This window comes from Xyrauchen texanus, chromosome 6 (genome assembly GCF_025860055.1).
Source record: "Xyrauchen texanus isolate HMW12.3.18 chromosome 6, RBS_HiC_50CHRs, whole genome shotgun sequence".
Taxonomy (NCBI): domain Eukaryota; kingdom Metazoa; phylum Chordata; class Actinopteri; order Cypriniformes; family Catostomidae; genus Xyrauchen; species Xyrauchen texanus.
In genome coordinates, this window is record NC_068281.1 from 36414264 (window position 1) to 36440077 (window position 25814).

At 37.4% G+C, this 25814-nt stretch overlaps 1 protein-coding gene across 3 annotated transcripts; it reads left to right on the plus strand.

Moving 5' to 3' along the window:
• The first annotated feature begins 2493 nt into the window (after positions 1–2493).
• Positions 2494–25191, plus strand: tbl1xr1b (TBL1X/Y related 1b). 3 transcript variants are annotated; one of them, XM_052129144.1, is made up of 16 exons: positions 2494–2735; positions 8076–8140; positions 11780–11880; positions 12579–12724; positions 12827–13037; positions 13559–13691; positions 13825–13966; positions 15038–15101; positions 15185–15282; positions 15378–15438; positions 16166–16287; positions 16395–16469; positions 16617–16744; positions 19055–19220; positions 19547–19648; positions 22643–25191. In XM_052129144.1, exons 3-16 carry the CDS (start codon positions 11823–11825, stop codon positions 22667–22669), a joined length of 1533 nt encoding a protein of 510 aa, XP_051985104.1. In that variant the 5' UTR covers positions 2494–2735; positions 8076–8140; positions 11780–11822; the 3' UTR covers positions 22670–25191. The 3 variants fall into 3 exon arrangements, 2 of the variants coding, with proteins under 2 accessions (XP_051985104.1, XP_051985105.1); XM_052129145.1 differs by having other exon boundaries at positions 2494–2692; XR_007970783.1 differs by lacking the exons at positions 19547–19648; positions 22643–25191 and adding an exon at positions 17592–17722 and having other exon boundaries at positions 19055–19182.
• Positions 25192–25814: the final 623 nt, after the last annotated feature.

Below are 25814 nucleotides of genomic sequence, written 5' to 3' on the forward strand. Positions count from 1 at the left end.
TTAGTCCTTTCAGATGGAAAACATTTAAACAAATAAATTATGCGATCCAAAATGCATTTGAGCAGTGGTGAAACACTTTCTTATGATGTGTTACATTCATACGAGCAGACAGAGAAGTACGTTTGAAGTAAGTTTGGAGCAGAAGAAATAGAAATAAACCTTGTGTAAATAGTTAGCTTTATGCTAAGCTAAAATGTTATTTCTAGCCATTTTACATGCATGTGTTACCAGACACGATCATATTTTATTATCAAGAAAATTCATGTTGGATCATAATTTCTTTTTTCTAATAAGATCTTTTGATATTAGGGCAAAAATCATATTTTGCCTCCTTTTCTTCCTATAGTATGAATCACTTTTGTTGTATTCCTCGTTTGAAAGTTGTTTGGATGAAAGCATCTGCTAAATGAATAAATATAAAACATAACATTGTCCACCTTGGAAAGACTTGTCTTTTTCATTGTTGAGACCTAGGTTGTGCAGGTGGGGAAAATTAAGAAAATCACGTCCAACATTTTATGAACAGTGTTAGGTAAGTTACTCAAAAAAAGCAATCCACTACAAATGACTTCTCTGAATTGGAATCTGTTTACTTTACCGATTGCTTAATCAAGAAAAGTAATCAAGGTACTAATTACCTTACTTTCAAGTTACTTTCCAAAACACTTTTCACAGATACATTTTTGTTTTTCGGCTCAACATATTCAAAATAAAGTCTTTATTTCCACCTTGTTCATTGTCGCACACATTTTGCAGCTCTCACAGAAACAGACAGTTGTACATATGAACATATATTCATGTTTTAACTGGATTATATATAGTGTTGAGTACATTACTCAAAAATAATCATCCACTACAATTGACTAATTACATCTCTAAAATTGTAATCAGATTACTTTACTGATTACTCATAGTACTTTTGACAAAGTAATCCCTATTACTAATTATTTTACTTTTAAGTTACTTTCTAAAATAGTTTTTACAGAAGTGATTGTTTTTCAGCTCAACACAATGTCTATATTTTAACTTGCTCAATTTCATTGTCCCTTCAGTTTGCACAGAAACACAAGCAGATGTATATTATGAACATAATTCATGTTTAACTGTATTGTACATTAATTATATTATTTTTTAAATATTTGTAAGCTACAAAATGTACTGAAAAGTACTTGAAATTCAGTAACTGTAATCTGATTCCAATAATTTAAGTTTTGACTAAAAAGTAATTCAATTACAGATACTAGATTACACCCAACGCTGATTATACATAAATAATATTATTTTAGAAACATGTAATGGCCTTGAAAATAATTACCTTTAATTGAAAATACCTGTAATCTGATTACAATAATTTAAGTTGCAGGACATAATTATATTGTAATCAGATTTCACCCAACACTGTATAATAATACTATCATATCCAATCCAAACCTGATTGATAAAATCAAAGAAGAAAATCGCTTTACATAAGTAAAGATGGGGTTTGAAAGCTGTTTCAGGTTAACTGCATTGACATATGAAAAATGCAACTGTCTATAACTGAAGAAAAAGTGTTCCTGCTATTGTTCACATTGCATCTGCACATTATAGAGGAACCTCAAAAACAATCACAAATATGAAATAACATAAGAAATTAAAACTATTATATACTATATGGATCATTATTTTATCTTTACTTACAATAATTCACGTGTGTGTGTGTGTGTGTGTGTGTGTGTGTGTGTGTGTGTGTGTGTGTGTGTGTGTGTTCTGGGATCTCAGAGCACAGTCCTATCCTGTAACATTTTAACAGCCAGCAATAGTTGTGTCATAATCAGAAGACAAAAGTGTTCCGCCAATCAAACTATACAGTTAAAAGGTCAGATGAAGTGTGCCTGATCTGTTTAAGGCAATGGGAGATATCAAATATATGGGAAGATATCAACCCATGAAACAGTTCTTCATCTACTTGTGTACCAGAGTTTTATTAGTGGTCAATGCACAGCTGCAATGCTTTTACAGTACTTATGGTAGGTTGAGCATGGCAGTGTAATACACACAGACCTATGATGTCAGTCTGCTGTTGAACGTCTGAGCAGTAGGTGGGGCGGAATTGGTGCCCAGCCAGCCAAAAATGAGTTATCTTCTAGTCATGGGGGTTGGGCACTCAACTGTGTTGTTGTTATTAATCGATAAATCGGTTTTGAGTAACACTGGCACGGTTTCGTGATAATTACAAGAAATGTGATACCTATTCTACGCATTTAAATCATATACATCTTCTAACGTCATATTCAGAACCATACACATATTATACAGCGCTTAACAGGAAATCTCAACATTGCCGTTTCAGATTCACTCTCTCGAGTCCAGCGAAAGACGTGTATACATTTCAACTATATTTTATAATCAGATGAAATGATAGATAAACGATAGATACTCCACACTGTGCCCGACGCTCCAATTTCGCTTGGAAAGTCTCCGCCCTCCTGCTAGTTTGAGGCCGTTGGCTTCCTCTGAAGCGCCTGGCTGTCCCTTAAGCTGCTAAATGTTTCTTTTATTTCTCCCCATTGCATGCATTTAACGGGAAAATAGTCATTAATCAAGGATATAGATATCACTGTGCAGTGAAAAGTCGAGGAATACACTTGTTTTGGACGTATATCGACGCTTTGGCACGTTTGTTCGGGACTTTAGCTGCAGAAGCTAGCAGGTTGGTTGATCCGAGTGGAGGCAGCGGCGTTCCGGCAGCCTGAGTAAGACGAGCCTCTCTTTTGCCTTCCGAAACATCGTATGACCCTGTTGTAGTCTTTATACTCTTCGTTGTTGTTCTATATAATTGTTATTGCTATTGCATATGTAAAGCGGTTAATTTAGCAGAGTACAGTTGTGTTGTGTTGGCAGTGCGTGAGGCCGCGTGGTGGAGGTGGGGGATGGGCGCGCGATTCGCACACGCGATCGACGTTGACAACAACCACTTTTACTAACTCAATGCGTTGCTATGGAAGCGGCCACGCGCTGCATCTAGAAACGCGCTATTTGTGCTCTTGTTTAACGAGTGTGCTGTTTCCGGCGACGTGTGTTGTATTTGCAGCTTGCTAATAGCCGAAATAAATGCGAGGATTTTTCCGGCTGAGCGTTTGCATGATACTTTTTAATAGTGATCAAATGTGTGACGTATGCAATAAATATATTTATTTTTATTAAAAGCACTTTTCCATTTAATGCATAGATGGAAGAGTCAGAATGTGGGATAATGTACTATTCTAGTAGTTTCATAGGGTTGCATTTAGAAGAACTGTCTTTCAATTCAGTAGTTTCTTGGTTGCTTTGTAATCATAACTATCGGATCAATCGCAGAGATTGCTAATGTGACGTCATCGTGACGTATAACCAGTGGTGAACGCAAAGCATTTTGGGAATCCGCGGCACAAACAGAAGGCGCCAGACTTGATTGCATGGAGGGAAGAACGCAGTGTTCAAGGTGCCGTCTACCTGCTGTGTTATAAACTGCAATAGTCGATCTCACGATAGAAGTGGCATAAAGCTTAAGAACGGAAAATCCTTTTATCGTTTTCCAGCGTGGAAAAATAATAGTACAAGCCATGTTTCAGAGGTGAGAAAAAGTGCGACGAATGGCATGGATAGCAGCAGTAAGGAGGCCCAAGATTACCTTCGATAACACTCCACCACACATGATGGTGTGTGTTCAAAGCATTTTCACAAAGTTAAATTACAGAGAGTAATTGTAAATGTTATGTTATGTTGTGTTGTGGGCAAATAACCAGCGTGTTTTGTTTGATTTAACCAGACCATTAGATTTGACGTTAGGCCAATGTTAACTGTTAACTAGCATGAAATGGCTAGAAAATGAGCTTAAGTTACCAATGTACTAAAGCGTGACGTTAATCAGTTTTAAATGTTGTACATCTAGGCTACATAGCTATTTATTTGGTGACTGTGTTTGCAGGCAAACCTGCCTATGAAATGTTGGAGTGTGATCCTGACTGGGCCTGGGATATGTGGTGCCTTGTGAGGGGGAGGATAAGACTTTGCTGGATAAAATTGTGGTTGTGTGCTGTGCTTTGACCAATATGTGTCCAAGTATTGTTGTGAAGCCGTCGTGTTAGAATTATACACCATGCTCACATCTAATATGTAAATTATTATTTTATTTTTTTCAAAAGATTTTGTAATGTCACTTCTCACATGTAATGATTTTTAGCCATCTCTGTAAATAAAATACACAAAGACTGAATGAAATTCTGCCTCCTTTATCTGTATTAAGGAAGAATTGTGCAAAATCAGTTTGGACTGCAATACACAATTAGATAACTTAAATGGTAGTAACAACCAACTTAATTTCAGTTTCTTTACATATTTAACATGTAAATACATTTAGATGAAGACATTTATAAAGAGTCCATTGAAAAGATAACTGGAAATGTATGAGGTAGGTTGTAGGTGATAAGTCACAGACATGTGCATCGCATTGCCATAACTCTTCTCTGGCTGGTGCGCTGCTGAATCCCACGCAACCTAAATGGAACCACTGTATAGGACAGTTCTGATTATCGCAAGCAACCATGTCTGCAAACATTCAGGCTGTCTGCAAAAGCACCACAACACAGCCTTTTCAGGTTGACCTCCCCTGACCAGTCACTATGCTCGTAAGAATCCCAGTCCTTTGATTCCCTTTATTTTCTCATCATATCTCGTCTTTGCATTAGGATGTAGTTTTAGGCGGTATGGTCCGACAATGTTTTCTTTAGCCCGCTGCATTTTGTAGGATTATATTCTGTTTTTCACGCTAATTTTTTTATTATTTTCATGCCACTAGCCTGCTATGCAGTGCCAGCCTATGTAAACGGGCCAAACATACCCATAATTCTTTGCGTTCTGATGACGTTGCCGCCCAGTTGGTCACATGTCTTAGCAATCTCTATAGGGATAGTTCACCCAAAAATTAAAATTTGCTCATTTACTCATTCTCATGATATCCCAGATGTGTATGACTTTATTTCTTCTGCTGAACACATTAAGATTTTTAGAAGAATATTTCAGCTCTGTGGGTTATTACAATACAAGTGAATGGTGACCTGAATTTTGAAGCTCCAAAAAGCAAATAAAGGCAGCATATAAGTAATCCATACGACTCCAGTGATTAAATCCTTGTCTTCAGAAGCAATCTAATTGGTTTTGGGTGAGAACAAACCAAAATATAACTCCTATTTCACTATAAATCATGTTATGACAGTCAAAAGGCACAATCATGATTTCAAGCTCGATTACACTGACTAGTGCTTGACACATGTGCAGAGCTCAAGGCCTAGGAATGGTGCTAGGAAGTATAAACAAGCTTGAAATCATGATCGCCAAGGAGACTGCTGTTGTTAAGATTTATGGTGAAAATGAGTTACAGTCTGGTCTGATATCATCCAAAACCAATTTGATAGCTTCTGAAGACATGGATTAAAACACTGGAGTCATATGGGTTACTTTTATTCTAACTTGATGTGCTTTTTGGAGCCTCAATTTTGGTCACCATTCACTTGCATTGTATGGACAAATAGAGTTGAGATATTCTAAAAATCTTCAAATTTCTTCTGCAGAACACAGTCATGCACATCTTGGATGGCACGAGGGCGAGTAAATGATGAGAGAATTTTAGTTTTTTTTGGGTGAGCTATCTTTCCCTTTAATGCAAAATGGCAGGTTGTGAAGAGATATTTCTGATGTTTTATGGAGACCACGCCTTTGTCACCCTTTGCTTTATGTTTCCTTTACAAAGGGTTTATTACAGTATTATTCATTATATGAATGAGAAGTTATCAGATGTCATGACCACATCTGTAAATGTAAAGGCAAGCTGCCACCTTCTGTTCATTCATAAATAAAATGAACCCTTTTACTTTTTTAAAGAGAGCGTAAATATTATAATGTGTTGACGTGGTGCCTTTTTATAAAGATTGTGGCCCAAGTTATTGTTAATTGATGACTTTCGGGATTGTGGGGTTAGGATTCTCTTGCTAAACTGCGATTGTGCCTTCGAGATTAGGCTAGATGTTTAATGACTGCTATGCTTGTCAGTTTGTTTGTACTTTCTACTTGGACTTAACAAGTGTGAGACTTTATTTCTGTGGAGATGAGAATGAAGAAGCATTTTCAAAAACGCCCCCAGAATCTCAAGGCTTGATGAGAAACAAGGGCTCATTGGTTTAATTGGAGAACCTTTAAATAAAGTGTGAAATAGGACTGGGCAACATACAAGAAATATGTTCACAATATTTTTATAAAAAAATAAAAATCTGTTAATGGCATCAACCCCACTGCTGTGGGTGTATGTAATATTTTTGCTTTATTGATTTTGCCTCAAAAATTAGACTGCTAAAACAAAAGAAAGAGTGACAACTCTTTGCGTGCCCATTTTATTGAATATCTGAACAAGCAGCCAATTGGATACGCACATCAACAACTTTTCTGTCATCTGGTCTTAAAAAAAGTGTTTTTCTTCAAAAGCGTGTCCATGTCTAAAGGCATTTCATGTCACCTGTCACTGAGATTTCTTACATGTCTCCTGCCACAGTGGTGGATAGATGAACAATGGAACCTGCCACGTCAACTCGCGTGAAATACCCTGCATTTGCCAGGTGCTAATTTCATACCCTGGGCTACTGTTTAATATATTTGCAGACTTCCCAGCTCCACGGTTTTGTCATTTCCAGATATTGTCAATCATCATCTGTCAATGAGTATCGCAATCAGTATTGGGATTAGACATCGACTGATAGTGGATTTTACCGATACGATATCAAAGTTGGAAAGAACCTGCCGATTAATCAATCAATAATTTATTAAAATTTATACTGAATGAAAAAAATAACACTCAAATAAAACAGTTCTGAACTTTATTACAAAAATAAACCGAACTGACTGACCCGTGAAAATGTATTGTTATTTTTTTTTCTTAAATAAATATCTAAATATTAATATATTTGAACTAATATTCAAATTTTAAAGTCAGCTGATTTTTAAATTGTCATTGTTTCCACAAAAGGGCCCACTAAATACATAAACCATACAGCACCATTATATTATTGCATAGAACATTCATATACTGACTGTTTCATCTAATAACAGCGAAACCACTTTGTTTTTTATTCAGTGCAGTTGTATGTAGATTAGCAATATTCACAGATAGCAGCGGTATTCATCTGAACTTGGTGGTGAAGCGGCTCAGAATATGAGCCCAGGCCAGGGGCTGTTCAGACAGAACACAATAGACTGGAACCAAATGCGAGGATCCCGAGACACACATTTCCAAGTTTAACATCTTTCCTAACAACTCATTTAAACAACTCGTTGCTTAATCTGAAAAATGCTTATAAGAGAGCATGACGCAATGGCCAAATTCCTCCACCAACTGTAACGGGCTGTTCACACCGAATGCTTTGCAACCATCAATTTGTGTTTCTATGTATACACACGCTAGAAGAACGTCTTTGTTTCCCTTTGTTTTTGTGTATTCAGCGTCTCGTACAGGAACGCTGTTTTTTTTTAGATATATGTCTAATGAAAAATAACTTTAAAAGCATTTTTAGACACCTGATTTCTGTTAAATTTTATTTGTTGCACTGTGTCTAGCCTTTTTTAGTACAAGAATGTGATTTATCTAAAATCCTCGTATTACAGTGAAGATTAACAAATTCTGATTTGTTTATATGTTTCTTTCAGCTGCATGAAGATATTAAGTCACTAGCTTTAAATATGCAACTTAGCTTATCGGTATAGTGCAGGAGTAGTACAAACTTATTTTATTGTTTTGTCCTTTTTGGAGCTTGAGAGCTTTTCAAGCCCATCTTGTAAAGCAGCTTTATTTGAAATAAAGCTGCTTGGACATTTTGCAAAATACCTTTTATGTTTGACAGGAGGAAACATTTATTGAAATTGAAACAACACAAGGGTCAGTAAATGATAGAATTGTCATATTTTGTGAAGCCTGTTGGCTCTATTTAGATGGCTACAGGAAAAAGACTGACTTGAACATATAGTTCTCATAATCTGACTGTAAAAATAACAATGTGTTTTATTGACAGGCTGGTTTTGCTCTGCTCCCATGGACAACAAGAGTGTGATTATCTAATCAACACTTGGTCTCATGGTAAGTGAGAGACACACTATATTACACTATACTGTATATTTAACTTAAGAGATGTTGTATGTCTGTAAATGTAAAGGGAAGCTGCCAGTTGCTGTTCATTAATATAATATAATCATTCATTTATTGATAAGTGTTTTATGGTTTTGTTGCTTCAAGCACTTTTAGGCTATGTAACTCAGTCTTCTGTAGCGTGACTAGCATGAGTGTTGGATATAAGAATAAATAGATGCTCTTAAATGGTTTAAGAGTCTTTTCATTAAGCTGTATCCGATGTTTATTTGATCATGAATAGGGCAAGTGTCTCACTTTCTGAGCTGTTGACACACCGTAAACGACAGGGAGCCTTGTTGTATGATGGGTTACTGTTTAATGTGAAGGCTCATTAGACTGTAAAGTAGAGTAAGCCATGCACATACATCTGGACTGTTTCCTCTTGTTGTTTTACACACATGTAATTCTTCCATCAAAATACCAGTTCCTACTGTGTAGCTTCCAAAGCATCGTAATTCTTTCCAGTGGTGAACAAATCGGTGGAAAATTGCCCCGGGGCTCAAAGGGCGTCCGTGAGAAAGTTCAGTTGAGGAGGTCAGGTTCAGTTCTCTCGTGCCAATTGGTAAAAAAAAGTTCTCATTGTTTACAGATAATAAGAGCAGCTTTTCCTTTTTTCAGTTAGCACCGATAACACTACTGTAAAGTGTTTTAAGCTTCTATAACTGGATCCTGCAGCCATATTAATACTGTTATTATTGTTTTTCATCACCAAGGTTATATATAGAGAGTCTGGCTATGCTTTTTATGAATATCAGTACCACAAACTAGAGGTAGATTACAATGGTTTACTAGTGCCGTTACTAAGGATGGGGATCGGAAGGATTTGAACAATTCTTTTAGTACTTTTAAGGAAGAAAATAGCCTTTTTGAAAATAAGAAATGCAATTCTTATTGGATTAACTGCACTTGGCTGTCTGTTACCAGGTGATCATTTAAAAGTTTTGCTGAACAGATTATTGCAAATGGCGTGTTTAGAGACTTTTTAATTAGGATATATTTTTCAATTCGTTACTTTTATTTATCTTTATAAAATACCACCTATTTCAAGCTTTTAAGGTCTCACAAGTCTTAGTACACATTTAACAAAGTAACAGTTCTTTGTACTTTTGTGAGTTGGACATGATGAAATGAATGACTATGCGGTTCAGTTTGTTATTCACTATAAAGAACTGGCTGATAAGAGTCATTCGTTCTAGTGTAGATTAAAAAGAATGAACTCATTAGGGTAATTTGATAGGGAATCGCACTATACTGGTCACACTGTATGTTTCTAATTGTAGATTCAAAATAACTGTCTTAAAACCAGCTTGATTCCTGAACCACTCATTTGTTTGGGAATCAGACTTCACTGGTCGCGATGTAGCTTCAAATAGAGGTCTGCATTCCTGCGGAACTCCCGCAGGACCCCATCAGATTTCTTACGCCGTGGGAATAAATTTGAGTTGAGGCCGTTATCGGATGGTACATCCATGAGTTGTGTGTGGGAGCAGGCTGTCCGAGAAGAGCCAAAAAAAATCAAATGTTGATATCTACTTTTATGTTATGAATTTATGAATGTAAAAAAAATAACATTAATATTTATTTTACAATTAATTTATTTTTGATAATAAACAGAAAATCCAATGTAAAAATGTGCACACAACAGGCATCAGATTTTCCTATATTTAGAGCAGGCTATAGTCAATGGTGCTTTCCAAGTATGGCAGAGCAATGCATGGACACACTGCGTCATCAAAGGATGTGAAACTGGGACTGGAAAATGGTCCATTTAAGTGTTAAGAAACCAGACTCAGGGATGTCAAATGGGCATTGTGTCACACGTCATCTGAGAATAGCAATAACACATTATATGTGTACACTTGTCTATTTGTATTGCTTTTGCCCTATGTGGGAAAATATTTTTGGTGTTGTGGAGACGGAAGCAGTCATGGAGCAAAATTCAGCGGGAACATTCGGCTGCAGGATAGAAACTTATGGGAGCGGGGTGAAAAAAAAAAAGGTCCCGTGCAGACCTCTTGTTTCAAATAAAAAGTTCATAACAGGGCTCTAGACTGAGACAAAAATAGTTGCAAATGCGACCAAAAATAAATGATTGTGACAATAATTTAAAATCTAGTCCCCATTGGCGACAGTTGGGTTGTGTGCTATCATATGCGGTTTCGTCAGAAATCATCTTGTGAGTTATCGAATACATCTTTATAGTGCACACTAGTTTGTCTCGCACCGCTTTTCATCTGTTTCTGACAAGCTCGCTGCACCGCACGCAACAACAAACCCAGCGTGAGAGAGTCATTAACAAATTACTCTTTTGAACTGGGCCTTTTTTATGAATCACCTGAAAAGAACTGAGGTGTTTGAATTTAGGAGCTCAGGTTAGCAGTTTGAATCAGATTCACTTTCTCAGCGAATCAGCCATCATTGAGCTCACAACTGGGAGTGCCGACATTTCAAAATAAGAGTCCTGTGTGTATTTCGGGCTTCTTTATAATTAAAAGTCCCGTATTGTGTACCACTTTTTTTTCTTCTGGTAACTATTGGTTGGTATTGGATAGTGGTTGATAGTTTTTTTTCCTGAGGAAGCCAAACATCGCCTGCTTGTATGTGAATAGACAACACATCTTGTCTAATGATAAAAAAGCAAATACCAATAAAACTAATATCATATATACCATCTACTAATGTGCACACATCTCGTTAAAAGGATGTAATTAACCAACCTCGCACAACTTCAGCAGATCCAGCATCCTGTGGAATGCTCATAAATCTTCCTCTGAAGCACTTATCCTCAACAGTTCCCTGTAACATTAAACTTTTTTTTCTAATGATAAAAGGCAAATATCAATACAACTTCTATTATATACCATTGGCAAATATACAGATATCTCATTTAAACAGATGTAATTCACAAACCTCATGAAAATCCAGCGTTTTGTTCCCATCGACCGCACTTGTTTCTGAACCGCAATCTAAATGCAGCAATTCTGTGATTTGGCAACTAAAAACAGCCATTTGGCTCCTTAAAGTTTCAGTTTAGGAGCCAGTGGCTCTTAAGTCATTTTTTTAGTCTGGAGCCCTATATGGCATTTGTTCGTGAATCAGATTGCACTGGTTGTGCTGTATGTTTTGCGCTTCTGATTTATTAGTTTTGCAGTGCCGCTGAATTCTTGAACAGGAAAATCTGTCATTATTTTGACAGTGCCCTGTCCATGTTGGCAAAAGCATGGCCAAATGAGAACCGTTAAGTAACTGAATCGAAATTCATGAAAATCATTCAGTTTCTGATTTTTTTTTTTTTTTTTTTTAATCTCTGTACCAAACCTTAGCTGTTACATCCATACACATGCCGATTGATGTTTTTATTTATTTATTTATTTATTTTTTCATCTTGCCCCAGGATTGTTCCTTTTTTCAAGTTAAAGACAGTTCAACTTAAAAAAAAAATGTAACACAATAGCAAGTTGAATGTGAACACACCCTAAGAAACTAAGATGAAACCAAAACTGGTCATTAAGGCAACCAATAGACTAGTCAATTTTGAAAATATGTACTTTTGCATATCCCTAACATAGATGTGTGTTTGTTTTCCAGGCTCCCCTCTCGCCTTGACCTCTTGGTTCAACCAGGATCAAAAATGAGCATAAGCAGTGATGAGGTCAATTTCCTGGTGTACAGATACCTGCAGGAATCAGGTTTGTTCATCATCAGACAGTTCATCTATGGACTGCCATTCTGCAAAATACCTAGGCACACCACACATGCTGTGTGTCCTATTTCATATTTGCTCTGTTCCAAAACTTAGTGAGCTGCCAACCAAGACAGAATTTTAAGGCATCGTAGGTACGCTCCCAACAGAAAGGCCATTCCAAAAGGTAGATCACTTCCTTTGAACAGATTCTTAGGCAGCATAGAATGAGTTGCTGTGCAATTGTCATGTCATTAGCTTAGCAACATGCTAACATAATATTTGTTTGGCATCAATTGTGAGTTGAGTCACCCGTGCACTTCACATGTTGCACATTACTTCTGAGGAACACAGAGTTTCTTTATGTAGCGTGTTTCAAATTAGCCACTCACGAGGATGCATTTAGTTAGGATATTGCCTCTGTAGACAGTAGGCCATAAGGCAGTTAACTAGGTTTTGGAACCGCACTATTGCATGCAGTGGCTGATTTTAGTGAAAAGCAAAAGTTTTATAAACTGTACTGTTAAAGGGTGAAGGAAAGGTTTTGTGAGCCTTAATATCAAAGATCACATTAATGTAAGGTGTAATTTTGTTTAGGAGCAGATAATTGTTTTAATGGCCATTGCATTTGTTTCTTTGTCAGATCGGCCCAGGAAAATATTTGGTAGTAAATGGTAACTAGAATTGTCATCCTTTCCCCTGCAGGCTTCTCCCACTCAGCGTTCACATTTGGCATAGAGAGCCACATCAGCCAGTCCAACATCAACGGAGCTCTGGTGCCCCCTGCTGCCCTCATCTCCATCATCCAGAAGGGTCTGCAGTATGTGGAGGCTGAAGTTAGCATCAATGAGGTCAGTTTCCTGATTACTTTTTCTCAATCAGCCAGTTGTATGCAGCTAGTGAGGCCACAGACTCTCATCCTGACCCGTAACATCTTGTATTGTGGTCCACAGGATGGTACCCTGTTTGACGGGCGGCCAATCGAGTCACTGTCCCTGATTGATGCAGTGATGCCGGACGTGGTGCAGACGAGGCAGCAGGTGTATAAGGATAAGCTGGCTCAGCAGCAAGCTGCCGCTGCCTCCAGTGCCTCAGCAGCCAGTGCTGCCAAGAACGGAGAGAACACTGCTAATGGAGAGGAGAATGGAGCGCACACATTAGCTAGTGAGCTCACCATCTACATTTAACACTGTAGAGCTGTGTCCAGTTGCAATGTTAAAGAAGACTATTGATGGCTATTGGAAAATATTGCATAAATATCGTTTTAGTAGTGAACTGGATGCCCCTAAAGTTGACCCATGTCCAAACAGACATAAAAATAGTAACTCCATTAACTTTCCTTTGAATCTTTCCTTTTTAGTCATGCAAAGGCTATTTCAGTGCCAGAAGGTCCTGACCATATTACTCTAGTGAATAATTTCTAATTCCTAAGTCCTATTATTTGTTCAAAGCAAAGCTTTTAAGGTTAGCCTAGTCCTCTTGTTGTTTTCACACTTGAAGATTTCATATTAAACAAAGCCCTGACCCTCTTTTTTTAATGGATAATCAAAGGAACTGAACTGGTCATTCAAATCTGTGTCCACATCAGATCCTCTACAGTGGAAGTTTCATTAGCTGGCCTCAAGACATATAAGGCAGTTGAGTAGGACTAAACAATGTTGCTACTCTATCTCTCATTCCCGCAGACCACCATTCAGACATGATGGAGGTGGACAGGGCGGTGGAGATCCCAGCCAATAAAGCCATGGTGCTGCGGGGCCACGAGTCTGAGGTCTTCATCTGTGCATGGAACCCTGTCAGTGATTTGCTGGCGTCTGGGTTAGTGCAACCTGCAAATTTAACAATTGTTATTTTGCGTTTCTGGCTGGACACCATCGTTTTCTGTTCTTTTCTAATGGGTAATTTCCTGTTTAATAGGATTTATCTCTGTGTGCTTTGTTGTTGCCTTCAGTTCTGGAGACTCGACTGCACGGATCTGGAACTTGAGTGAGAGCAGTGCTGGAGGGTCCACTCAGCTTGTGCTGCGTCACTGCATACGGGAAGGGGGGCAGGATGTTCCCAGTAACAAAGACGTCACCTCATTGGACTGGAATGTGAGTGCTAGGACCAGCAGTTTTTCATTGTAGAAACCATTATAGGTTTCATAATGGTTTTACAATGCACAATACCAATGTCTAGAGAGAAGGAATGCCGATATGGCAATATTTACATTAAAGGAATAGTTCACCCAATTTATCCTGATGCCATCCCAGATGTGTATGACTGTCTTTCTTCAGTAGAACACAAATGAAGACTTTAGAAGATGATAGAGCTCTGTCAGGTCCTTATAATGCAAGTACATGGGTGCCAGCTCTTTGACAGTCCAAAAGTCACATTTAGGCAGCATAAAAGTAATCCACACGTCTTCTAAAGCTAATCGATTGGTTGATGTAAGAAACAAGTCAATAATTAAAATGTTTTAAATGTCAGATTGTCAATGTTCTAGTGTGGATGAACTCAAAACTTTGGTGGCTGAAACCTGGAGGAAACGTTCACCACCGCTTTTACAGAAATGTCTATGCCCAGATGTTGTCAAGAAGTTCTGCAAAAGAAAGGATTGCAAACAAAAAACTAAAACGCATGAAAGCCTTGGCTTTTTGTTCTTGGCTGACAGAAGTGGAACCCGACGTGATCTGCTGTTGTAGCCCATCCGCCTCAAGGTTCGATGTATTGTGCATTCTGAGATGCTATTCTTCTCACCACAATTGTACAGTGGGGTTATCTGAGTTACCATAGCCTGCAGAACTGTTGCTCACTGGATGTTTTTTGTTTTTGGCACCATTCTGAGTAAATTCTTGTGTATTGTGTATAAATTCTAATACTCAAACCAGTCCATCTGGCACCAACAGTCATGCCATGGTCAAAATCACTGAGGTCAAAAAAAAAATCCCCATTCTGATGGTTGATGTGAACATTAACTGAAGCTTCTGACCCGTATATGCATGATTTTATACACTGCTGCCACACGATGGGCTGATTAGATAATTGCATGAATAAGTAGATGTACAGGTGTACCTATATAAAGTGGTCACTGAGTGTGTATATATACAGTATATGTATTCCTACATAAATATGTATTAATTTCTGGACCAAACGCAGATTTCTCTCTGCTTTTGTTTTGATAGAGTGAAGGTACACTTCTAGCCACAGGATCCTATGATGGATTTGCCAGGATATGGACTAAAGATGGTGAGCTCAGTTAACTATAGCTAACATCAGTCATACTGCATATTGGCTCTATGTTTATCTAATCAGTGTTTTGTAACTCGTAGGTAATCTTGCCAGTACACTGGGGCAGCACAAGGGTCCCATATTTGCTTTAAAATGGAACAAGAAAGGAAACTTTATCCTCAGTGCAGGTGTTGATAAGGTAGAGTAAAAGCTTGTATATCTTCTCATTTTGTTATTTTGTCACATGACATGGTAATGTTGTACATTATGCTAATGGTAATATACATCTTTCAGACCACCATAATTTGGGACGCTCACACAGGAGAAGCCAAACAGCAATTTCCATTCCATTCAGGTGAGTAACAAAATCAGCACAAGCAGGATTTTCATTCTTGACTTGATCAAGGTTTCACAAATTACAGGGTTCGTAAGGTCACATTTTAAAATGGTGATTTTGGAATGCTACATACCTGAAACGTGATAAACATGAGAGAAAAAATATATATATTTTTTGTGGTTATGCTTGGCTCTAAAATATTTAAATGACTAGAAATTGCTCTTTGTGAATGCCAGTTCTTCTAAGTAATCAGAAACAATTGGAAATTGAAAAACAAAAAAAAAATGGTGGATCAAAAGGTGTGGGAACCTTGAAAATAGGTTTGGGATTGATGTTCATTATCCAAATGACACCTTACAAAGATGTGTTATTTCTGACAAGTTTGTAATTTGAGGCAAGTACTGAAAAAGTAAAAACACATTTTATGAAATGCACAAATTAAAGCACATTAATAAAGGTACACATGACAGATTTTGGCAGCCATATCTTATGTAATGTGAACAGCAGGAGCTTCAGAGAGGGTATTTCAGCGAAAAGACTTAAACCCCCACCGAGAAATGTTCCTAAGGGTTCTCGTGACATAAATAAGATAAATCTAAGCAGCATGGGAAAAACATGGGTATCTGTTTTAGAAAAAAAACTGTTTTTTCTTTCTCTTCCAAATGTTCTGAAAATATGGAAGTGTTTGTATGCTTGTTTCAAAAGAATATTTAAGAATGAAGTGATTTCCATTTGACACATGCAGCTCCTGCGCTGGACGTGGACTGGCAAAGCAACAACACATTTGCCTCCTGCAGCACGGATATGTGCATTCACGTGTGTAAACTGGGCCAAGACCGACCAGTCAAGACATTCCAGGGCCACACAGTAAGCCATTTATATCAGATATCCCACCCAATACATAGTAATTTTGACAATGGCAAACCTTTATCAACATTTTCTGGCATTCACACTTGTGAATTGAACATTTACAGAATGAAGTCAATGCCATCAAATGGGATCCAACGGGGAATCTCCTGGCATCCTGCTCTGATGACATGACGCTTAAGGTGAGCTACAAACAAACATCAAACACTGCAGTAAACATGCAAATGAAAGATCAGTAAAGAGCCAAATCATCAAAAGCAATGATATGTTTGCATTGTCAGGTGAAAGTGTTTATTACAATAACATTGTGTTTTGCATTAAACCGTTAGCTTTGGAGCATGAAACAGGAAACTTGTGTTCATGACCTGCAAGCCCACAGTAAGGAGATCTACACCATCAAATGGAGTCCTACTGGACCTGGAACCAACAACCCTAATGCCAGTCTTATGTTGGCCAGGTACAGAACCATCCACCTACAGTAATCACTCTTGTTTTAAAAATATTTTTTACAGCTACTTTTAAATGTACAAAAGCGTGTTTAGTCCAAAGGCTAAGCAAAGATGGTTATATGTTTCCTTATTGACTTGTTCTTGAATAATCTGTTAAATTAAGGGTTAAATGAGAATAAGTGACAGAAGTGATAAATGTTGATTTTTATTTATTTAGACAATTAACATCCATAGTGCTGAAACTACAGAAACTTTTTTAACATCTTATTATAGTTAGTAGTGGTACAGATTTCCCGATTTGATTCCGGTTCACAAGTTCTGGATTAGATTCATTTTTGATTCAAATTTAAATTCATATGGGTATATTTCGATGAATAATATCCATTTTGCTTGCATATTAAAGAAATTCTCTCTTGTCAAGAATATAGGGACCTTTTAACTAGATACATTACAAAAATATACATTTTAGTTTTTCATCATTTTGGTCACATTTAACTTTTAAAAATGTATAAAACCATGTAGTCCATCAATAAATATGTCTTAAAATTGCATATGTTATATTGCATGCATATTTATAGTGTGTGTGTGTGTGTGTACTTTATATGACTAATTTGTTACATGTTATTTATTTACATTAATAATTTGTACCATTTATGTATTTACATTGATTTATAGAATATGTGCTAAAACGGTACTGTCTCTTTAAGAATAGCGGCAGTTCAGCGAGCGTCTCACAGAAGTGTTTTGGATTAGCGCAAATTAACGAGAGAGGAGTTGCATGGTTTCTTCGCATAATCACTGTCTGATTAGAATTAATGTTTCTTTTTACTTTCTGATGAACAACTGACTGTAAAGAACAAAAAAGGATTTTAAAAGGGACGTTATTCAATGACAAATGGATTTTGTCAAACCAAACTTTAACTCTCAACACGCATTGAAAGGATCTCACTGCTGGATTTCTTCACCACTATACCACTCAATCACTGGTGAGTGAAATCTGAACATTTACCAGCCAGTGGCTAATCAAAGACATTTTTAGTCACATTGCGTGACATTTCGATGCAGGAATAACATTTTCCTTGATCTTTTGGCATATAAGAGTTTGTTGTACTATAAAAACATACTGTAAGTTTCAGAACTCAAAACTTCCTCACTGCAAAAGAGCATTTGATGTAATCAAGCTGCCAAAATGACATTGTGATGTCACACTGTGGAAGACATTTGCATCTGTCTTCCTCCTCAACACATCAATGCTTAGTTTACCTTATCACTTCAGTAGCCCCGCCCTGAGTAGTGAGCAGGTCAGTCAAGGGCAGAGAGCCAGTCATAAGAGTTGTCATTTAATCTCGTATTAAAGGAGAAGCAGCACCAAAACTGAGCATTTCTGACAGAGTCTCAGAATGAGGATGGAAAATTGTCATGTTTAACAAATATACTACCTTTTTTTATTGTATTTTTATGTGTAAAAAAACTTTACTAGTATTACAAGTTAACCTAAAGGAGTGTATTGAAATAATTATAAAGTCATGTCGTGGAGCCTTTAAAGTTCAATCTTGGGATTTAAGAATCACTATAAAGATTGTTCAAATTATCTATATTTTCACCTAACCCTAAATCTTGCATGTCTAAAATTCATATGTTTTCTGTATATGCATTACCAATCAAAAGACATGCTTGATTGAACATGCTTGACTGAAGTTGTTTCTCAATATCTTAAAAACCTCATACTAAAAATCTTGAAATTAGTTTAGTTGACAAGTATAGATTGTGGGTTGCAAAACTACAGTTTTAAAGGTTTTTAATGGACAAGTTGGACCGGATAGTGAAGCAAAAGAGCCAACAATTGCCCAGCATACATGAAACTTGTTCAGTATAGTTTAAAAAGCATCCTAGGTGGATACCTCATGAAGTTGTGTGAAATAATGCCCAGATTGTGCAGATCTGTAATCCAAACAAAGGATGGCTACTTTGAATAAGCTAAAATATAAGAGTTTTATAATAGTTAGAGAAAGGCCTGTCATGATTATTTGATCTTACTGTGATTATTGTGCACTTCAAGATCACAATCACATTTTACTGTCCGAATAAAGGAATTTAAGTGAATATTGAAATGCCACGAATGGTGCATTTTTGAATCCAGACTCCAAATGAACGCCAACCGCCTCACTAAGCCGCAGCGCAGACCGCACTCAAAGCAGCTCCTGAAGAGCACGTCCAGACTAACCGCTTCTGAAGCGCTCTGATGTGCACGGCATGTGCTGTCAGAAAGCATCAACTACAAAAATTTGATTTTAAAGCTAACCTTTTTTTATCTACAGTGCATCATTTGACTCAACTGTGCGACTGTGGGATGCAGAGCGTGGGGCCTGCATCCACACACTGACTAAACACCAAGAACCCGTCTACAGTGTGGCGTTCAGCCCAGATGGACTCCATCTTGCCAGCGGTTCCTTCGACAAGTGTGTCCATATATGGAACACTCAGGTACTACAAACTCTTGAACAAATTTTTACTTATCAGAAATTGTAATTTAAAAATCCTTTATGTAGTAATTAGTTATAAGATTAATGATCTTGGAAAAGTTCACCTTAAAATATTTGAAATTAGCTAATTTTTTCTCTAAAGCCTAGAAAGTCCAGACTTTCATTAAATGGCTGAGCGGGTACAGTTATCGTCTTGTGCCAATTAAACCAAAATGACCAAAAATTGGCCCGATTAACCAGCCTGACCGAAAATAACAATCTATCACTGCTGTAAATGCTGCATTGAATATGATGTTTGTCACATGAGCCTCTGTTTCTTCCCTACAGAGTGGTGCTTTAGTCAACAGCTACAGAGGGACAGGGGGCATTTTTGAAGTATGCTGGAACTCCACTGGCGACAAAGTGGGCGCAAGTGCATCAGATGGATCGGTGAGTTGTACATTTAAGGTGTTCCTGTGCATGAACTTTGTTTGAATGGAGTGACTGGCTAGAGCCATATCAGTACAGATTTTTGTCTTATTCACAGATTCATAGGAACATCTGATTAAATGCATTAAATAAAGAACAAACCCAATTCCAAAAAGTTGGAACAGTATTGAAAATGCTAATAAAAACCAAAAGTTTAGTAAATTTGATTCACCCTGCTATATTGAAAGCACTACAACAGCACATTATTTGATATTTTACCTTGTGAATTATTATTATTATTATTGATTTATTTTTAAATGTATACTAATTTCAAATCAGATGATTGCAACACGCTCCAAAAAAAGTTTTTGCCACTGTATAACATCACCTTTTCTTCTAATTACCAGTAAGTGTTTGGGCACTGAAAACACAAGTTAAATTTGTTAAGCTTCGTAATCGGAATATTCCCCATTCATTCATTCATTATGCAGATCTTCAGCTGCGCATTTATACGGGACCTTCATTGCTGTTTGTGCGCTTCATAATGTGCCACACATTCTCAATTGGAGACAGGTCAGGACTGCAGGCAGGCCAATCTAGCATCCGCACTCTCATGCACTTGTAATCCGGGCAGAATGTGATTTGGCGTTGTCCTGTTGGAAAATGCAGGGACGTCCCTGGAAAAGTCGTGTTAGGATGGCTGTATGTCAGTATACTGTATGTTGCTCCAAAAATTGTACATATCTTTCTGCGTTAATGGTTACCCTTAACAGTTGTATAAGTTTCCGATGCCAGACACTGGCTTTTGACCTAATGCTGAAAACAGCTTGGATGGTCCTTTTCCTCTTTGGCCCATAGAACATGACTGCTGTTTTTCCCAATAAATCAGAACAGTGGAATCACAAACCATGATTCCACTGTTCTACTTTCCATATCAAATGAGACCGAGTCCAGAGAAGTCAGCGGCAACTCTGAACAGTGTTGATGTATAGCTTCTGCTTTGCATATTAAACAAATGTTTAATCGAAGATCACACGCATTCAGAAGTGGTTTTCAGCCTTGTCCTTTGTGCGCCGAGATTTGACAATAAAAAATAAAAGAAATTCCTCTGTAGTCATTGGTTTAACCCCTAAAACGAATCTTTGTTAATCAAAATTACATATTTAAAAGTTTTGTTTTCCATGAAAATAGTCCCTTCATGCCTTAAAATGGCTTAGATATAACTACACATTTGCCTTAGTATGCTTGGATCTATGAATATGCAAATTTGTCCCCATCTCCACTCACCTCGGCAGGCTCGCTATGTCCCCAGGATAAATTGATGGAATTAAAATTTTGTGGCAAAACCCATCTGTTTTGGGGTCATATTTTCAAAACAGTTCTCTGGAAATTGACTTCAGCTAACCAGAGTTTTCTCTGGAAGATTTGCTCAGGACTGTGACGAGTAGGTCGGGAGGGGGAAAAAGATGAGCCGGAGGGGCCAGTTCGAGAGAGAGACGCACATGGCCATACTGCATGTGTGTTCATCTTATGTTTTATGTTCTATATTTTAGCTCTTTTATATCATTAAACTTTGTTGACTGTTCAGCCAGTTCCCACCGCCTCCTTGCCCTTCCTTGAACTGTAACAGTATGACGGGCAAGGAGGTGACGGGAACCGGCTGAACAGTTAATGTAGAATGCAATGATATAAATTAACTTAAAACAACATAAAACATAAATTAACACACACATGCAGCGTGGCCACCTGCATCTCACTCTCTCCCTAACTGGTGCCTCTGGCTCATCTTTATCCCCCCAGCTGATTAGCCCGATTTAGGGCCAACCTTGCGTCCTCACAGGGACATTAAGATTTTTCCAAATTAACTGCACCCATTTATCTCAGATTTTCAGATCCTTTGGTAATACGTGAAGGCTGTCTTGCAAAATAGATATGTAGCCACACCTGGCTTCTCCTGATACCCCTTGCTTTGTCATGGCGTATGCTATTGATATGGAACGCTCCACCCAGCAAGTTGTTGGGATTGGATCCTTAGGTTTGTGATGTATGAAACCCTGGCTGTCTGAATCTTTGGAAGACTGCAGTTCCAAGGTGAAAATGCTCAGCCATGGTGTTGACTGCGGATTTCACTTGTGGTATGTCTTCTAGCATATAAAAAAACATAATATGGACATTTATGAAATAATACTATATTGTGCACTGTAGAGGGTGAAATGCCCAAAATCCTTCCAATTTGTCTTTGGGGAACATTGTTCTCAAACGCAGGATTATTTGCTGACACATCTGTTGGGAAATTGGTGAGCCTCGACCCATCCTTGCTCTTGGAAGGTCTACGTTGTTTTTGGAGGCTGCTTATGTACTATAACACAATTGCCTCTCCTGTTTCACATCACCTTGTTATTTCAAATCATCAGATTGTTATTAGTTCTAAATTGCCCATATCAACTTTTGAGTGTTGCAATCATCTGATTTTAATTGGTGTATATTTCCAAAAAATTGTTACATTCACAAGATAAAATGCCAAATAATGTGTTATTGTGGTGCTTTCAATATAGCACTGAGTGAATAGAATTTACAAATCACTCCTTTTTGTTTTTATTAGCATTTTCCATACTGTCCCAATTTTTTTAGATTAGACCTTATTCACTCTAGCGCCATCTTTATTTTTAATGGGAATGACAATGAGGAGGTGAGGGATAGACTTACAGTCTCTTCAATGGGCTGTACTGCAGTTTATAACTGCAGAATAAACATTGAAAACATATCTTTCAAGAACACTCAAAGAACTCCAGACAACATGAGTTGTGGAAAATCAGATGTGATGTAGGAGCTTTATACTACTTTATACCGTGCGTGCCATTGAAGAGACTGTAAGTCTATCCCTAACAGCCTTGTTGTCATTCCCATTAAAAATCAAAGATGGTACTAGCGCGAATTGGGGTTATAGCTGAAATTGCACCTAAATGTGATGTGGGCAGTTTTTGTCATGATAACTTCTGCTCTTCCCCATTCCAGGTTTGTGTATTAGACTTGAGGAAATGACGCTGCCGTTGGGAAGCCATGGACCGACTACGAATGTGTGCATAGCCAAATTTATTGACTGTCCCTGGCCCATCATCCACTGCTGTAGTCCACGTGTGAGATCTCAGTCCACAGCCTGGACCAACAGTCCCTCTCAGCCCCATCATAACACAGAGCGGATCCGTGATGCTTACCACATATACACACACAAAAGATGTGTGATCAAGGACTGTTTTATACAGACATACATAACATATGAGAAATAAACCGCCTTTGCACATGCACCAGATACGCCATCATTAGTTCATCATTCCAGTGATGTTGTGTACATATTGTACACATCAGCGCTACATAGGAAGGTTTTTATATTTCATTATGTGTAATTGCATGAGCTGAAGAGCAGAGCTGTTGAATATGGTTGTATGATGTTGACAATTCAGAGTATTGTATTGACACTGTATGTTTGGAAACTTTTGGAAATGTTCTCCAAATATTCTCAAGGACTTTTTTTTTTTTTTGCCAAACTTTTATTTGATTTATCTTTTTTTTTAAATATAGAGTGATAAGAGTACAGAAAGTCTAGTAAATCACTTACAGATATATTTTCTAAAACTAATGCCCTGTGTTATTTGTACAACCTATGCAATTATGTGCTTAGACAAAACTGAACATTCATTGCATGGAGGGGTGTAACTCTTCATGGAGAAACTAAGTCTACAGGCTCCTAGGTAAAGCCTGTTCAAGTTAGATAATAGGCCCACCCTAAAAACACAATAGCTATCAGGCTAAACATTTTTTGGGGGGTGCAGGGGTTGTTTGGGGGAGGTTAGGGTGGAAATCACATAATTATCCTCTGATTATCCTCATAAGGGATGTAGGATACTTAGCGTGTGAAAATTCTCACTTGGCTCACTTGAAATTTTACACAATCCATCATAAAGTTTTTCCCAGAGAAAGGCCACACAGAACATGCTACTGCTTTCTCTGGTTTGATTATCTTTTTTTTATGGTTACGTCTGTCATTTCCTAAATTCCAAATGACCGTTGGGTTTGGTCATTATACACTTTTCTTTCAGTACTGCATTGAACTAGTATGTGTGTGACTGTAATGGCCTTAGTTGTTAGGGCTTCATGTGAGGTATAAATCTAATGCAGCGTGGAATGATTATCATGGGACTGTGCAGGGACATGGACAACCTGTTTGATCCAGAGAGTTTGGTAGTCTAAAGTCCGGTTGAGGTGGTGCTGCTTTTGTGTTATGTTTTGTATGATTGTAAAATCGCATTATTGCTTCTTGAAGGTGTGGATATAAATGGATACTGATGCAGAGAAACAGTTTAACATGAATACAAAAGATGTGACCACAGGGGATTTTCTCTTCTACAAGCTACTGTTCTGAAAGGATGGATTTTAAAGTAAACTCTACATTTATGGTTGGGATTAATCTCCACCTGGGTTCTTCAGGATAATGGCACATTGATTTGGTGTTCTTTTTTTTTTAAGCTGTCACATGTTTTTAAAATGACATTAGACCGTCATAGTCTACAAAAGCAGCCTTTCCCAGCACACTCATGTATGTCACCTCCAAGCACTTTAGACATACTTTCAAGAAATCCAATGAGCACTTAAATCATCTTTATCTTTTGGACTGAAATTACTTGATTGACATTAAACATTTACTTGAAAACAAACCAGATCTTCTAATAATTGTTATATAGGGCAAGGTGGCTGATTTCAACTAATGTAATGCCCTCTTCCCCCTTTTAAAATAATAAAATAAATAATACACAGCCAAAAATGCCTTTTTTCTCCCTAATGATAAACTATAATTTGAATCCCCCTCCAAAGAATATCAAAATATCATGCTTTTCTCTCTCTTTTTTTTTTTTTAATAGAGATAGTTATTTTAAAGCTTGTTCAAATATAATCAATAGTAGATTGTATGAAAATGTGTTATTTATTATATTGTCTATGACAGTGGAATGGTATTTTATAATGTATGTCTAATAAGAGGTACCCTTTTTGACAGTGTGTGCAAGCGTTTGCTTCTTGCTTGGCACTCTGCATACTATTTCCACGGGCCTTTGAAATTTTGTACTTTAAAACTTTTTTTTTTTGCAAGCTTTACACAACACTACGTACATGGGCATATCAAAACATCTCGTACTATGTAAATAGTTCTTCAGTGTTTTTTCCCCTTCTCATTTTAGGTAATCTTTAACTTAACTTTCTTTTTCTCTCCTGTTTTGCTCACTCTTTGGCAGAATCACTTACTGCATTGTTGATTTGACTGTTGTGATTTAAGTCAGATCAATTGAAAAGTCCAGAATAAAATTTATTTTGATAATAGTGTTGGTCTTTTCTGCACATGAAAAAACACTGCCTTCTTGTGGCAACAAAACACATTTTGTTACCATCTGAGTGGGTGAATATAGTGTAGGTTATGCTATTTAACCCAACATGATTTTAATATGCCAGTGGGTTTTTCATTTACTGAGGATAAGAAGCTGGATCTTTTCCAAAAAAAACAAAGTTGACTGATCTGCTCAAAGCCCATGAACCCCATTTAGCATATTTTGGATGAATTTGAAATGCCACTGATGGCGCAAATAACACAAATTACAAAATTATTTATATATAGACTTACGATTTAAGTGTAAATAAAACAAATGATTTAGTACAACATTGAGGCTATGAGGAAAACCCACAATTTAATGTAAAATTCTCGGATGTCTAATGCGGACGTAAGTGCGAGATCCGCACTCAAGGACATGCTTGACTTGTTAACTTGCCCAATCAGTAGAGTGTAAACATGATATGAAGCTGCTGTGTGACTGTTGTTTTGAGCACACGTGAGGCATGCCTCTAATAAGATTTATGGTTTTGCGTACGTTAGCTATACAGTAGGTTTGTTGGATTGATTGATTGATTGATTGATTGTTCACCTTCTCTATTCCATGATAGTGACGAGTTAGAATCACTATAGCAGTTTTTGGCAAGGCCAGCTGGCCCTGTTTATCTCTAATTAACCCTGCCTGATCAGGTTTTGCCTCACTTGAGGTCCAGTGTTTCAGATCGTTCTCAGTTGAGTTTGCTTGCATTATCTTGATGTCTATATTAGTGGTAAGACAGACAAATAGTCAGCATGTGCATGTCTGTGTTTGTT